The 16,145-nt window shown below is 36.3% G+C and overlaps 1 protein-coding gene across 4 annotated transcripts in view; it reads left to right on the top strand.

Annotated features, from left to right (window-relative positions):
• The first annotated feature begins 311 nt into the window (after nucleotides 1-311).
• The window catches only part of dock8 (dedicator of cytokinesis 8), a 90,501-nt gene continuing 74,667 nt past the window's right edge, over nucleotides 312-16,145 (top strand). For 2 of the 4 annotated variants that reach the window (XM_087811869.1, XM_087811859.1), the window contains exon 1: nucleotides 313-631. In XM_087811869.1, the coding sequence (XP_087667995.1) occupies nucleotides 579-631 (53 nt within the window). In that variant the 5' untranslated portion in view covers nucleotides 313-578. Of the gene's footprint in view, nucleotides 632-16,145 lie in introns of all 4 variants that reach the window. The other 2 variants (XM_087811878.1, XM_087811885.1) reach the window with 2 other exon arrangements.

The following is a 16,145-nucleotide window of genomic DNA, read 5'->3' as shown; positions in this document are numbered from 1 at the left end:
CAATTTTCTTCTTCATTTCACTTTAGGTACAAAAAGTGTTTCTTTACATTATTGGCAAAAAAAGACGAGATTTCTTTGTGACGTCACAGAAGAAGAAGGTGACGTAAAAAAGAAAGAGAGACAGTTCCCTCTACCCCCCTCCCTCCCTCTCTCTCTCTCGCTCTCTCCCTATCTCTCTCTCTTTCTCTCTCTCTCCCTCTCTCTCTCTCCCTCTCTCTCTCTCTCTCTCTCCCTCTCTCTCTCTCTCCCTATCTCTCTCTCCCTATCTCTCTCTCTTTCTCTCTCTCTCTTACTATCTCTCTCTCCCTCCCTCTCTCTCCCTATCTCTCTCTCTCTCTCTCTCTCTCTCTCTCTCTCTCCTTCTCTCTCTCTCTCTCTCCCTCTCTCCCTCTCTCTCTCTCTCTCTCTCTCCCTATCTCTCTCTCTCTCTCTCCCTCTCTCTCTCTCTCATTTTTAACGCGGAAGTTCCTCCCAGTGCGCGCGCGGCTGCACGAGTGTTGACATGACCGTGGATCTGCTCTGACAGCAGGATTCAAACCGAGGACCTTCTCGTGCTCCGGACCCTCGCGCCAGCAGCGATGTCGTCACTGGCGAGCGCCGAGAGACGAGCCTTCGCCCTGAAGATCAACAGGTGAGTCACAAGTTTGACACGTGATCAGAACCCATCGATTACACCGCGATCATAAGTTGGTGTGTGTGTGTGTGTGTGCGCGTGTGTCCGTGCGCGCGTGCGCGTGTGTGTTTCCTGTCCAGCTGCTACACATGTGGAGGGAGGTTGGTCAGGTGTGCAGGAAGTTTGGAGGAAGTGACAGGAAGTGACTATTGTTGTGACATCCATCATAACAAACACTTCCCATTATTAGCTGCAACTTCCGCTCGTTCATCCAGGATCAGTGGATCAATGGATCAATGGATCAATGGATCAATGGATCAATGGATCAGTGGATTAATGGATCAATGGATCAGTGGATCGATGGATCGATGGATCGATGGATCAGTGGATCAATGGATCGATGGATCGATGGATCAGTGGATCGATGGATCAATGGATCAATGGATCGATGGATCAATGATCGAAACCCTGAGATCTTGGACTAAAATAAACTATTAGTTTAAAATCATCAACTTTCTTGATACAACATACAAGTTTTATAACAGTTTACAGACAATATTGACTTTAATGACGAAAGAAGATCAAACATCTTTGATCGTCACGTGCAGCTCTTGGGTAATAATGTGTAATAATGTCAGGCAGAATCCTCACCAGAGCCAGACGTGTCTGTGAAAACATCAGGTTTAACTACATTTTGAGTTCACGCTAATATTAAAAACCTTTACTTATTTAATGGACAGAACGAACGCAGCTGTTGACTTAATATTTATTGATATTTTTATTCTTTATTTTTTAATTAAACTTGTATTTCTTGTTTTCAAATGAAATATTAACCATTTATTGTAATGGTTTTTCATTCACGTTGACTTATTTTAACGATCGATGGATCGATGATGGAAATCCTGAGATCATGGACTAAAATAAACTATTACTTTAAAATCAATAAACTTTCTTGATACAACATACAAGTTTTATAACAGTTTACAGACAATATTGACTTTAATGATGAAAGAAGATCAATGATTGTCACATGAGGCTCAACAGAAACTCGTGTAATAATGTCAGGCAGAATCCTCACCAGAGCCAGACGTGTCTGAGTTTGCGCTCATATTAAAAGTTAAAAGTTATTTAATTGACAGAAGTAACGCAGCTGTTATACAAGAAGAATGTACAGTTGACTAAACTCTTCATTATTTAATTAAACTTGTATTTCTTGTATTCAAATGAAATATTAACCATTTATTGTAATTGTTTTAATGGTTTTTTATCCACTTTGACTTATTTTATCGATCGATGGATCAATGGATCGAATCCTGAGATCATGGACTAAAATAAACTATTAGTTTAAAATCATCAACTTTCTTGATACAACATACAAGTTTTATAACAGTTTACAGACAATATTGACTTTAATGATGAAAGAAGATCAATGATCGTCACGTGCAGCTCAAGAGAAACTCGTGTAATCATGTCAGGCAGAATCCTCACCAGAGCCAGACGTGTCTCTGAAACATCAGATTTAACTACATTTTGAGTTCGCGCTCGTATTATAAACCTTTATTTATTTAATTGACAGAACGAACGCAGCTTTAATACACGAAGAATATACAGTTGACCAAATATTTATTGATATTTTGATTCTTTATTATTTAATTAAACTTGTATTTCTTGTATTCAAATGAAATATTAAGCATTTATTCTAATTGTTTTAATGCTTTTTCATTCACGTTGACTTATTTTAACGAAACAACTTCATGTATTTTAGTCATTTGTTCAATTTATTTGAGCTTAAAATATTGATTCTTCTAATACATTGAATTATTAACGTTATTAATTAACATTAACGTTATTTTCTTTTGCACAGAAGTTCCACGTTATCAACAAATATATGATTTATTCATAGAGACTCGTTTTACACTTTCAAAATTAAAGCAAACCTTCTGTTTAAAACATATATTTTAACACGTAAAGGTAAAAATGCTTCTGTTAATCTTTGTTAAAACAGTTTTAAAAATAAAAACAAGTAGTTTTTTAAGTATTTCCAGGCGTTCAAAGCCGGAACAATAAGAAATAATTACAACTGTTTGTCAACTTGAACCTGAAATTCTTCTCAATGATTCAACCGATGCTTGAAGAGACTCGAACCTGTCGTGACTCGTCAAAGTCCTGATCATAGTCTTCGTCTCGCGTCCTGGTGTCACTCATGAGATGCTCCGGGTGGAGGTCCAGGTCCAGGTCCAGGTCCAGGTCCAGGTCCAGGTCCAGGTCCAGGTCCAGGTCCAGGTGAGACGATGGAGCTCCAGACGCTGGTGTTGAGATCATGAAGGTTCTTCAGCTGCTTCACATCAGACCTCGAGTCATTCAAGACGCTGTGGTCGAGAAGAACCAACTTGTGGTTCGACTCACTCGAGTAAACATGGGTTTGAAGTTTTACTGTCTGTTGTCTGAAGTTCTGAGTGGATTAGTTTGGACGAATAGAGACGTTTAAATGGAAATAAAGACGTTTAAATGGAAATAAAGATGTTCAAGTAGAAATAAAGACGTTTAAGTAGAAATACATGTGTCCGGAGAAGTCGTGGTCACGTCTTTTGAAATGAAACTAATGTTTGAATATTTCATATATAAAGTTAAATAGTTAAAGGTTTCATAGAACTACTCTTCGAGGCTCTGCAGTACTACTCTGCCAGATTACTTTGAAATACTTTGTGAGGTTTTGTTGTTTTGCTCCGTGAGGTTTTCGTAGTATTAATCCTCAAGATATCGTAGTATTGCTCCTCGAAGTTTCAGAGTTTTACTCCTCGAGGATTCGTTGTATTACTCAGTAAGGCTGCGCTGTATTACTTTGTGAGGCTTTGTTGTAATACTCTGTGAGGTTTTTGTAATATTATTGTTTAAAATTTTGTTGCATTACTCCTGTAGGATTTGTTGTATTTATCCATGAGGTTTCGTTGTATTTCTCCGTGACGTTTTTCGCAGTATTAATCCTAGAGACATCGTATTATTGCTCCTCAAAGTTTCACAGTATTACTCCTTGAGGATTCAATGTTTTACTCTGTGAGGTTTCATTGTATTACTTTGTAAGGCTTTGTTGTAATACCCTGCATGGTTTCGTAGTATTAATTTACAAGGTATTTTTGTATTACTCCTCTAGGATCCGTTGTAATATTCTGAGAGGTTTAGTTGTATTACTCTGTGAGGTTTTCACAGTACTAATCCTAGAGATATTTCAGCATTGCTCCTCAAAGTTTCACAGTATTACTCCTAGATGATTTAATGTTTTACTCCATGAGGTTTCAATGTATTACTTTGTGAGGCTTAATTGTAGTACTCTGGAAGGTTTCATAGTATTACTCTTAGAGGTTTTTTGTATTACTCTGAGAGGTCTCGTTGTATAACTCCATGAGGTTTTCACAGTTTTATTCCTAGAGATATCGTAGTATAGCTCCTTTAAGTTTCACAGTATTACTCCTTGAGGATTCAATGTATTACTTTGTGAGGCTTAATTGTAATACTCTGGAAGGTTTCGTAGTATTACTCTTAGAGGTTTTTTGTATTACTCTGAGAGGTTTCGTTGTATAACTCCATGAGGTTTTCGCAGTTTTATTCCTAGAGATATCGTAGTATAGCTCCTTGAGGTTTCACAGTATTACTCCTTGAGGATTCAATGTTTTACTCCTTGAGGTTTCATTTTATTACTTTGTGAGGCTTTGTTGTAATACTCTGGAAGGTTTCGTAGTATTACTCTACAAGGTATTTTTGTATTACTCCTCTAGGATCTGTTGTAATATTCTGAGAGGTTTAGTTTTATTACTCTGTGAGGTTTTCACAGTACTAATCCTAGAGATATCTCAGTATTGCTCCTCAAAGTTTCACAGTATTACTCCTAGAGGATTTAATGTTTTACTCCATGAGGTTTCATTGTATTACTTTGTGAGGCTTAATTGTAATACTCTGGAAGGTTTCGTAGTATTACTCTTAGAGTTTTTTTGTATTACTCTGAGAGGTCTTGTTGTATAACTCCATGAGGTTTTCACAGTTTTATTCCTAGAGATATCGTAGTATAGCTCCTTGAAGTTGCACAGTATTACTCCTTGAGGATTCAATGTATTACTTTGTGAGGCTTAATTGTAATACTCTGGAAGGTTTCGTAGTATTACTCTTAGAGGTTTTTTGTATTACTCTGAGAGGTTTCGTTGTATAACTCCATGAGGTTTTCGCAGTTTTATTCCTAGAGATATCGTAGTATAGCTCCTTGAAGTTTCACAGTATTACTCCTTGAGGATTCAATGTTTTACTCCGAGAGGTTTCATTTTATTACTTTGTGAGACTTTGTTGTAATACTCTGCGTGTAATACTCGTGAGGAAGTCCTGCTGACGCTGGAGTTGCTGGTTCTACTTCTCTTTTCTGCCTCGAACGAGGAACTGTCAATGGAGACGTCGATATTAGCCGTTAGCGTGTGGCTAGCAGGTGTTTGCACAGCTGTGTGGCTGCCGTTCAATCCTCCTAAGAGCCGGAGGATCCAGATTGAGTTTCAGCGGATCCTCCTCAGACATCTGCTCACGTGTCACAAACAACATGTGTTTTTAAAAACACGTTTACATTGAAGATGTGTTTAGATACTGCTGTATTTAATCCTCCAACAACGGTCGGGTCTGGACCTCCTGCGTGGTCATCTGGGTGCAGGCGTGACCCGGGACTCCCCCATGACCGCTGTGTTTGTGAGCCGCCCCCCCGACAGGAAGCCGCGCCGCGATGCTGCCGATAGCTTCGAGACACATTAGGACTGGAGACACACGATCGCTGCAGGGGCGTCCTGTGGCGTCACGTCCTCGGGGGGATTGACCGGAGAGATCTCTGACCTCTGACCTCAATGTCTAGTTATATATCTATAACTATGATGACTGTTGGGCAGAATCCTCACAATAACCAGACCTGAAACCTCAGGTTTATGTTTATTTAGAATAAAATAAAATGTATTTATTGTCAAAGAACATTTATTTTTTGTACTAAATTATTTATTATTTTATTTATCGTGTACTAAATATTTGTTGATATATTTAAGCATTTATTTCTTGTTGTTAAATACTACTAAAAATAATAATGTATTTAATACGATAAACCATATTTAATTATTTTTAAATCTAAATATTATTAATTTATTTACAACAATAATTAATTGTCATTTCGTCTTCAAATATTTATGCATGTTTTTTATTTCAAGTTCGATTTCTTTATTTTCTTATGCAGAAGTATTTTAAAATATATTAATTTATAAATTGTTTTTCAACTTTTTAACTAATCTGAGTAAAATATGAATTCAACGATTTATTAAAACATATATTTATAATGTATGTTAAAACATTTTTTTAATATATAAATAATTTGTATAAATATGTTTATTTAAACGTTTATTTAATGTATTTACACATGTATAGTTCAGATACATTTATTCAAATATAAATTTAGTGTATTTATAAATGTTTAGTTTAGATACTTTTATTTAAACAAATATTTATTGTATTTAAAAGCATATTTAGTTTAGATACTTTTATTCAAACATATATTTAATGTATTAATAAATATTTAGTTTTGATACTTTTATTCAAACATATATTTAATGTATTTGTAAATATTTAGTTTTGATACTTTTATTCAAACATATATTTAATGTATTTGTAAATATTTAGTTTAGATATTTTATTAAAACATATATTTAATGTATTTATAAATATTAAGTTTAGATACTTTTATTCAAACATATATTTAATGTATCTATAAATGTATAGTTCAGATACATTTATTCAAATATTAATTTAATGTATTTATAAATGTTAAGTTTAGATACTTTTATTTAAACAAATATTTATTGTATTTAACACATATTTAGTTAAGATACTTTTATTCAAACATATATTTAATGTATTAATAAATATTTAGTTTTGATACTTTTATTCAAACATATATTTAATGTATTTGTAAATATTTAGTTTTGATACTTTTATTCAAACATATATTTAATGTATTTGTAAATATTTAGTTTAGATATTTTATTAAAACATATATTTAATGTATTTATAAATATTAAGTTTAGATACTTTTATTCAAACATATATTTAATGTATCTATAAATGTATAGTTCAGATACATTTATTCAAATATTAATTTAATGTATTTATAAATGTTAAGTTTAGATACTTTTATTTAAACAAATATTTATTGTATTTAACACATATTTAGTTAAGATACTTTTATTCAAACATATATTTAATGTATTAATAAATATTTAGTTTTGATACTTTTATTCAAACATATATTTAATGTATTTGTAAATATTTAGTTTTGATACTTTTATTCAAACATATATTTAATGTATTTGTAAATATTTAGTTTAGATATTTTATTAAAACATATATTTAATGTATTTGTAAATATTTAGTTTAGATACTTTTATTCAAACAAATATTTAATGTATTTATAAATATAGACATTTATTGAAATATATATTTAATGTATTTCTAAACATGCAGATGCACATTAAAAAGTAACGTCATGTATTTGTACACAGAACATCATTCTGCTGCCTCTCAGCCACACTCTGGTTCAGGAATGTCAGGCAGTGATTCCAGAAATGCTGACAGAAACACACCATGTGCAAACACAGCAACACAGCAGCACAGCAGCTCAGCAGCACAGCGAGCTCAGGCCTGCACACGACGTGACGCGACAGAAAACCTCTGTCGGGAGAATTTCTGAAGCCGGGTGTGGTTTGAGTTCTGGTGGATTCTGATGCAGATTAATGTCCAGAGGAGCAACATCTGTCTGTAATGAGGATCACACATCTGGATCAACAATATGACATTAATGATGATCACACATCTGGATCAACGACATGACATTCATGATGATCACACATCTGGATCAACAACACAACATTAATGATGGTCACACATCTGGATCAACGACATGACATTCATGATGATCACACATCTGGATCAACAACACAACATTAATGATGGTCACACATCTGGATCAACGACATGACATTCATGATGATCACACATCTGGATCAACAACACAACATTAATGATGGTCACACATCTGGATCAACGACATGACATTCATGATGATCACACATCTGGATCAACAACACAACATTAATGATGATCACACATCTGGATCAACGACATGACATTCATGATGATCACACATCTGGATCAACAACACAACATTAATGATGGTCACACATCTGGATCAACGACATGACATTCATGATGATCACACATCTGGATCAACAACACAACATTAATGATGGTCACACATCTGGATCAACAACATGACATTATGAGATCACACATCTGGATCAACGACATGACATTATGATGATCACACATCTGGATCAACAACATGACATTCATGATGATCACACATCTGGATCAACAACACGACATTAATGATGATCACACATCTGGATCAACAACACAACATTAATGATGGTCACACATCTGGATCAACGACATGACATTAATGATGGTCACACATCTGGATCAACAACACAACATTAATGATGGTCACACATCTGGATCAGCGACATGACATTCATGATGGTCACACATCTGGATCAACGACATGACATTAATGATGGTCACACATCTGGATCAACGACATGACATTAATGATGATCACACATCTGGATCAACAACACAACATTAATGATGGTCACACATCTGGATCAGCGACATGACATTCATGATGGTCACACATCTGGATCAACGACATGACATTAATGATGATCACACATCTGGATCAACGACACGACATTAATGATGGTCACACATCTGGATCAACGACATGACATTAATGATGGTCACACATCTGGATCAACAACATGACATTAATGATGATCACACATCTGGATCAACGACATGACATTAATGATGGTCACACATCTGGATCAACGACATGACATTAATGATGATCACACATCTGGATCAACGACATGACATTAATGATGGTCACACATCTGGATCAACGACATGACATTAATGATGGTCACACATCTGGATCAACGACATGACATTAATGATGATCACACATCTGGATCAACGACATGACATTAATGATGATCACACATCTGGTTCAACGACATGACATTAATGATGATCACACATCTGGATCAACGACATGACATTAATGATGATCACACATCTGGATCAACGACACGACATTAATGATGGTCACACATCTGGATCAACAACACAACATTAATGATGGTCACACATCTGGATCAACGACATGACATTAATGATGGTCACACATCTGGATCAACGACATGACAATGATGATCACACATCTGGATCAACGACATGACATTAATGATGATCACACATCTGGATCAACGACACGACATTAATGATGGTCACACATCTGGATCAACGACATGACATTAATGATGGTCACACATCTGGATCAACGACATGACATTAATGATGATCACACATCTGGATCAACAATACAACATTAATGATGGTCACACATCTGGATCAACGACATGACATTAATGATGGTCACACATCTGGATCAACGACATGACATTAATGATGGTCACACATCTGGATCAACGACATGACATTAATGATGGTCACACATCTGGATCAACGACACGACATTAATGATGGTCACACATCTGGATCAACGACATGACATTCATGATTATCACACATCTGGATCAACAACACAACATTAATGATGGTCACACATCTGGATCAACGACATGACATTAATGATGATCACACATCTGGATCAACAACATGACATTAATGATGGTCACACATCTGGATCAACGACATGACATTAATGATGGTCACACATCTGGATCAACAACATGACATTAATGATGGTCACACATCTGGATCAACGACATGACATTAATGATGGTCACACATCTGGATCAACGACATGACATTAATGATGATCACACATCTGGATCAACGACATGACATTAATGATGATCACACATCTGGATCAACGACACGACATTAATGATGGTCACACATCTGGATCAACGACATGACATTAATGATGGTCACACATCTGGATCAACGACATGACATTAATGATGGTCACACATCTGGATCAACGACACGACATTAATGATGGTCAAACATCTGGATCAACGACATGACAATAACGATGGTCACACATCTGGATCAACGACACGACATTAATGATGATCACACATCTGGGTCAACGACACGACATTATGATGATCACACATCTGGATCAACAACATGACATTAATGATGATCACACATCTGGATCAACGACATGACATTAATGATGATCAGACATCTGGATCAACAGCATGACATTAATGATGATCACACATCTGGATCAACAACATGATATTAATGATGATCACACATCTGGATCAACAACATGTCATTAATGATGGTCACACATCTGGATCAACAACACAACATTCATGATGATCACACATCTGGATCAACAACACAACATTACTGATGGTCACACATCTGGATCAACGACACAACATTATGATGATCACACATCTGGATCAACAACATGTCATTAATGATGATCACACATCTGGATCAACAACATGACATTATGATGATCACACATCTGGATCAACAACATGTCATTAATGATGATCACACATCTGGATCAACAACATGACATTATGATGATCACACATCTGGATCAACAACATGACAATAATGATGATCACACATCTGGATCAACAACATGAAATTATGATGATCACACATCTGGATCAACAACACAACATTAATAATGATCACACATCTGGATCAACAACATGACATTCATGATGATCACACATCTGGATCAACGACATGACATTCATGATGATCACACATCTGGATCAACAACACGACATTAATGATGATCACACATCTGGATCAACAACATAACATTAATGGTGATCACACATCTGGATCAACAACATAACATTCATGATGATCACACATCTGGATCAATGACATGACATTCATGATGATCACACATCTGGATCAACGACATGACATTCATGATGATCACACATCTGGATCAACAACATAACATTAATGATGGTCACACATCTGGATCAACGACATGACATTAATGATGGTCACACATCTGGATCAACGACATGACATTAATGATGGTCACACATCTGGATCAACGACACGACATTAATGATGGTCACACATCTGGATCAACGACATGACAATAACGATGGTCACACATCTGGATCAACGACACGACATTAATGATGATCACACATCTGGGTCAACGACACGACATTATGATGATCACACATCTGGATCAACAACATGACATTAATGATGATCACACATCTGGATCAACGACATGACATTAATGATGATCAGACATCTGGATCAACAGCATGACATTAATGATGATCACACATCTGGATCAACAACATGATATTAATGATGATCACACATCTGGATCAACGACACGACATTAATGATGGTCACACATCTGGATCAACGACATGACATTAATGATGGTCACACATCTGGATCAACGACATGACATTAATGATGGTCACACATCTGGATCAACGACACGACATTAATGATGGTCAAACATCTGGATCAACGACATGACAATAACGATGGTCACACATCTGGATCAACGACACGACATTAATGATGATCACACATCTGGGTCAACGACACGACATTATGATGATCACACATCTGGATCAACAACATGACATTAATGATGATCACACATCTGGATCAACGACATGACATTAATGATGATCAGACATCTGGATCAACAGCATGACATTAATGATGATCACACATCTGGATCAACAACATGATATTAATGATGATCACACATCTGGATCAACAACATGTCATTAATGATGGTCACACATCTGGATCAACAACACAACATTCATGATGATCACACATCTGGATCAACAACACAACATTACTGATGGTCACACATCTGGATCAACGACACAACATTATGATGATCACACATCTGGATCAACAACATGTCATTAATGATGATCACACATCTGGATCAACAACATGACATTATGATGATCACACATCTGGATCAACAACATGTCATTAATGATGATCACACATCTGGATCAACAACATGACATTATGATGATCACACATCTGGATCAACAACATGACAATAATGATGATCACACATCTGGATCAACAACATGAAATTATGATGATCACACATCTGGATCAACAACACAACATTAATAATGATCACACATCTGGATCAACAACATGACATTCATGATGATCACACATCTGGATCAACGACATGACATTCATGATGATCACACATCTGGATCAACAACACGACATTAATGATGATCACACATCTGGATCAACAACATAACATTAATGGTGATCACACATCTGGATCAACAACATAACATTCATGATGATCACACATCTGGATCAATGACATGACATTCATGATGATCACACATCTGGATCAACGACATGACATTCATGATGATCACACATCTGGATCAACAACATAACATTAATGATGGTCACACATCTGGATCAACGACATGACATTAATGATGGTCACACATCTGGATCAACGACATGACATTAATGATGGTCACACATCTGGATCAACGACACGACATTAATGATGGTCACACATCTGGATCAACGACATGACAATAACGATGGTCACACATCTGGATCAACGACACGACATTAATGATGATCACACATCTGGGTCAACGACACGACATTATGATGATCACACATCTGGATCAACAACATGACATTAATGATGATCACACATCTGGATCAACGACATGACATTAATGATGATCAGACATCTGGATCAACAGCATGACATTAATGATGATCACACATCTGGATCAACAACATGATATTAATGATGATCACACATCTGGATCAACAACATGTCATTAATGATGGTCACACATCTGGATCAACGACATGACAATAACGATGGTCACACATCTGGATCAACGACACGACATTAATGATGATCACACATCTGGGTCAACGACACGACATTATGATGATCACACATCTGGATCAACAACATGACATTAATGATGATCACACATCTGGATCAACGACATGACATTAATGATGATCACACATCTGGATCAACAGCATGACATTAATGATGATCACACATCTGGATCAACAACATGATATTAATGATGATCACACATCTGGATCAACAACATGTCATTAATGATGGTCACACATCTGGATCAACAACACAACATTCATGATGATCACACATCTGGATCAACAACACAACATTACTGATGGTCACACATCTGGATCAACGAAACAACATTATGATGATCACACATCTGGATCAACAACATGTCATTAATGATGATCACACATCTGGATCAACAACATGACATTATGATGATCACACATCTGGATCAACAACATGTCATTAATGATGATCACACATCTGGATCAACAACATGACATTATGATGATCACACATCTGGATCAACAACATGACAATAATGATGATCACACATCTGGATCAAAAACATGAAATTATGATGATCACACATCTGGATCAACAACACAACATTAATAATGATCACACATCTGGATCAACAACATGACATTCATGATGATCACACATCTGGATCAACGACATGACATTCATGATGATCACACATCTGGATCAACAACACAACATTAATGATGATCACACATCTGGATCAACAACATAACATTAATGGTGATCACACATCTGGATCAACAACATAACATTCATGATGATCACACATCTGGATCAATGACATGACATTCATGATGATCACACATCTGGATCAACGACATGACATTCATGATGATCACACATCTGGATCAACAACATAACATTAATGGTGATCACACATCTGGATCAACAACATAACATTAATGATGATCACACATCTGGATCAACAACATGGCATTAATGATGATCACACATCTGGATCAACAACATATGATGATGATGATAAAGATGAAAACGATGATGAAGATGAAGGTGATGATGATGATGATGATGATGAAGATGATGGTGTTTTTCACTGAAGGTTAAGTCACTTGTATGGCTTCAAACTGCTGCTGCACCAGCAACTTAATCCAATTATGTGACTTTGGTTTGTTGTCTTTCATTTGAGCGTTGCTAGCTAAGATCGCTAACTTTGAAGACTCATAACTTTGTCTTTATTATTTTTCTGTGATCTATGTTCTTTATCTTAAGACTTTTATTATTGGATCATCTTGTTCTTTCTGTATTTGTCTTTGTTCTTATTTTTATGAATAACTGCTGTATTGCTGTGGCTAATTGGGAAAAAAAACAATTTCAATAGAGATCAATAAAGTTCTAACTTAACCTTAACTCCTTGGTGGATGTGTGCGTTGTCTCAGTGCTTTTTTTGTTGTTTTTATATCTATGAACTTAAGTAGACTTGTGTTTGTGAAAATTGTGTTGATGCGTATCACAATACATGGATAGGATATATGTGTAGTATTTTCGAGTACTTGACTCTGGTGTTGTGATAGTGTAGTAACAAGGATATATGTGTAGTATTGTCCAGTACTTGACTCTGGTGTTGTGATAGTGTAGTAACAAGTATATATGTGTAGTATTGTCCAGTACTTGACTCTGGTGTTGTGATAGTGTAGTAACAAGTATATATGTGTAGTATTGTCCAGTACTTGACTCTGGTGTTGTGATAGTGTAGTAACAAGTATATATGTGTAGTATTGTCCAGTACTTGACTCTGGTGTTGTGATAGTGTAGTAACAAGTATATATGTGTAGTATTGTCCAGTACTTGACTCTGGTGTTGTGATAGTGTAGTAACAAGTATATATGTGTAGTATTGTCCAGTACTTGACTCTGGCGTTGTGATAGTGTAGTAACAAGGATATATGTGTAGTATTGTCCAGTACTTGACTCTGGTGTTGTGATAGTGTAGTAACAAGTATATATGTGTAGTATTGTCCAGTACTTGACTCTGGTGTTGTGATAGTGTAGTAACAAGTATATATGTGTAGTATTGTCCAGTACTTGACTCTGGTGTTGTGATAGTGTAGTAACAAGTATATATGTGTAGTATTGTCCAGTACTTGACTCTGGTGTTGTGATAGTGTAGCAACAAGTATATACGTATGTGTAGTATTGTCCAGTACTTGACTCTGGTGTTGTGATAGTGTAGTAACAGTTATATATGTGTAGTATTGTCCAGTACTTGACTCTGGTGTTGTGATAGTGTAGTAACAAGTATATATGTGTAGTATTGTCCAGTACTTGACTCTGGTGTTGTGATAGTGTAGTAACAAGTATATATGTGTAGTATTGTCCAGTACTTGACTCTGGTGTTGTGATAGTGCAGTAACAAGTATATATGTGTAGTATTTTCGAGTACTTAACTCTGGTGTTGTGATAGTGTAGTAACAAGTATACGTATATGTGTAGTATTGTCCAGTACTTGACTCTGGTGTTGTGATAGTGTAGTAACAAGTATATATGTGTAGTATTGTCCAGTACTTGACTCTGGTGTTGTAGTATTTACAGACCACATGACTCTTGACGAAGTCGTAACTTCTTTCATTTGTTTTCAAACCAAAATATGTCCAAACATCATCTTTAAAAGCTGCTGGACTCACTGTATCCTCTCGTCCTCAGTCATCATTTTTCCTTGAGCTGAGGAGGACATAACGACTGCCGCCATCTAGTGGCTGGGAGTTTAATTGCAACACAAATGCAATGAAGAAATTTGTGCTGTTGAATAATAACACTTATTGTGGGAAAAATAAGATTTGGATATTTTCTTAAACTTTATTAAAAACTTACATCTTCATAATGAACTTCAAGAAAATAAAAATAAATCTACATTGATTTCGACGCTTATGTTCAACACAGACTGGAGATGAAAATCTTCTCTCGTCTGCGTCATGTCTGTCCATCGATACACTTCTTCAACACACACAGTTTGTGTTGTTTGTGCGGCTCAAAGACTGATTGTGTGTAACGTGTGTGTGTGTGTGTGTGTGTGTGTGTGTCGACGCTCGTCAAGAGACCACGACTGTGAAACAAATCCTCGGGTGTTTCTGTCCAGACCTGCAGCATCTGTGTCTTGCTCAAAGGCAGCACATGCTTATTTTCTTCCCTCGCCGGCGTCGTCCTTCTATTTTAGCTCCACATCATCTGACCGAGTCTTTTCGTGGAAAAACCACGACGGTCATTCTCAGACCCCGGGCGACAACGAGGCCCCGAAATTGTCTGAAACCACTTCTGAAGCTGCCGGTTCAACGCCGCCGACGTCTGCCACGATCCTTCCTTCTCTCTGTGGACGACTGGATCCGAACCTTCAGATGTTTATCAGTGATTATCTTCATCGTGTCAGTTCAACAACTCAAATTCTTTCAATGATGATCAGTCGACGATTGTTTGAATCATGGAGGGAATGAAACTTCCT

Source organism: Callionymus lyra, chromosome 1 (assembly GCF_982586985.1).
Source record: "Callionymus lyra chromosome 1, fCalLyr1.hap1.1, whole genome shotgun sequence".
In the NCBI taxonomy this organism is placed as follows: Eukaryota; Metazoa; Chordata; class Actinopteri; order Syngnathiformes; family Callionymidae; genus Callionymus; species Callionymus lyra.
Note: the sequence above shows the minus strand (reverse complement) of the source record. Positions and strands in the feature narration are given on the sequence as shown.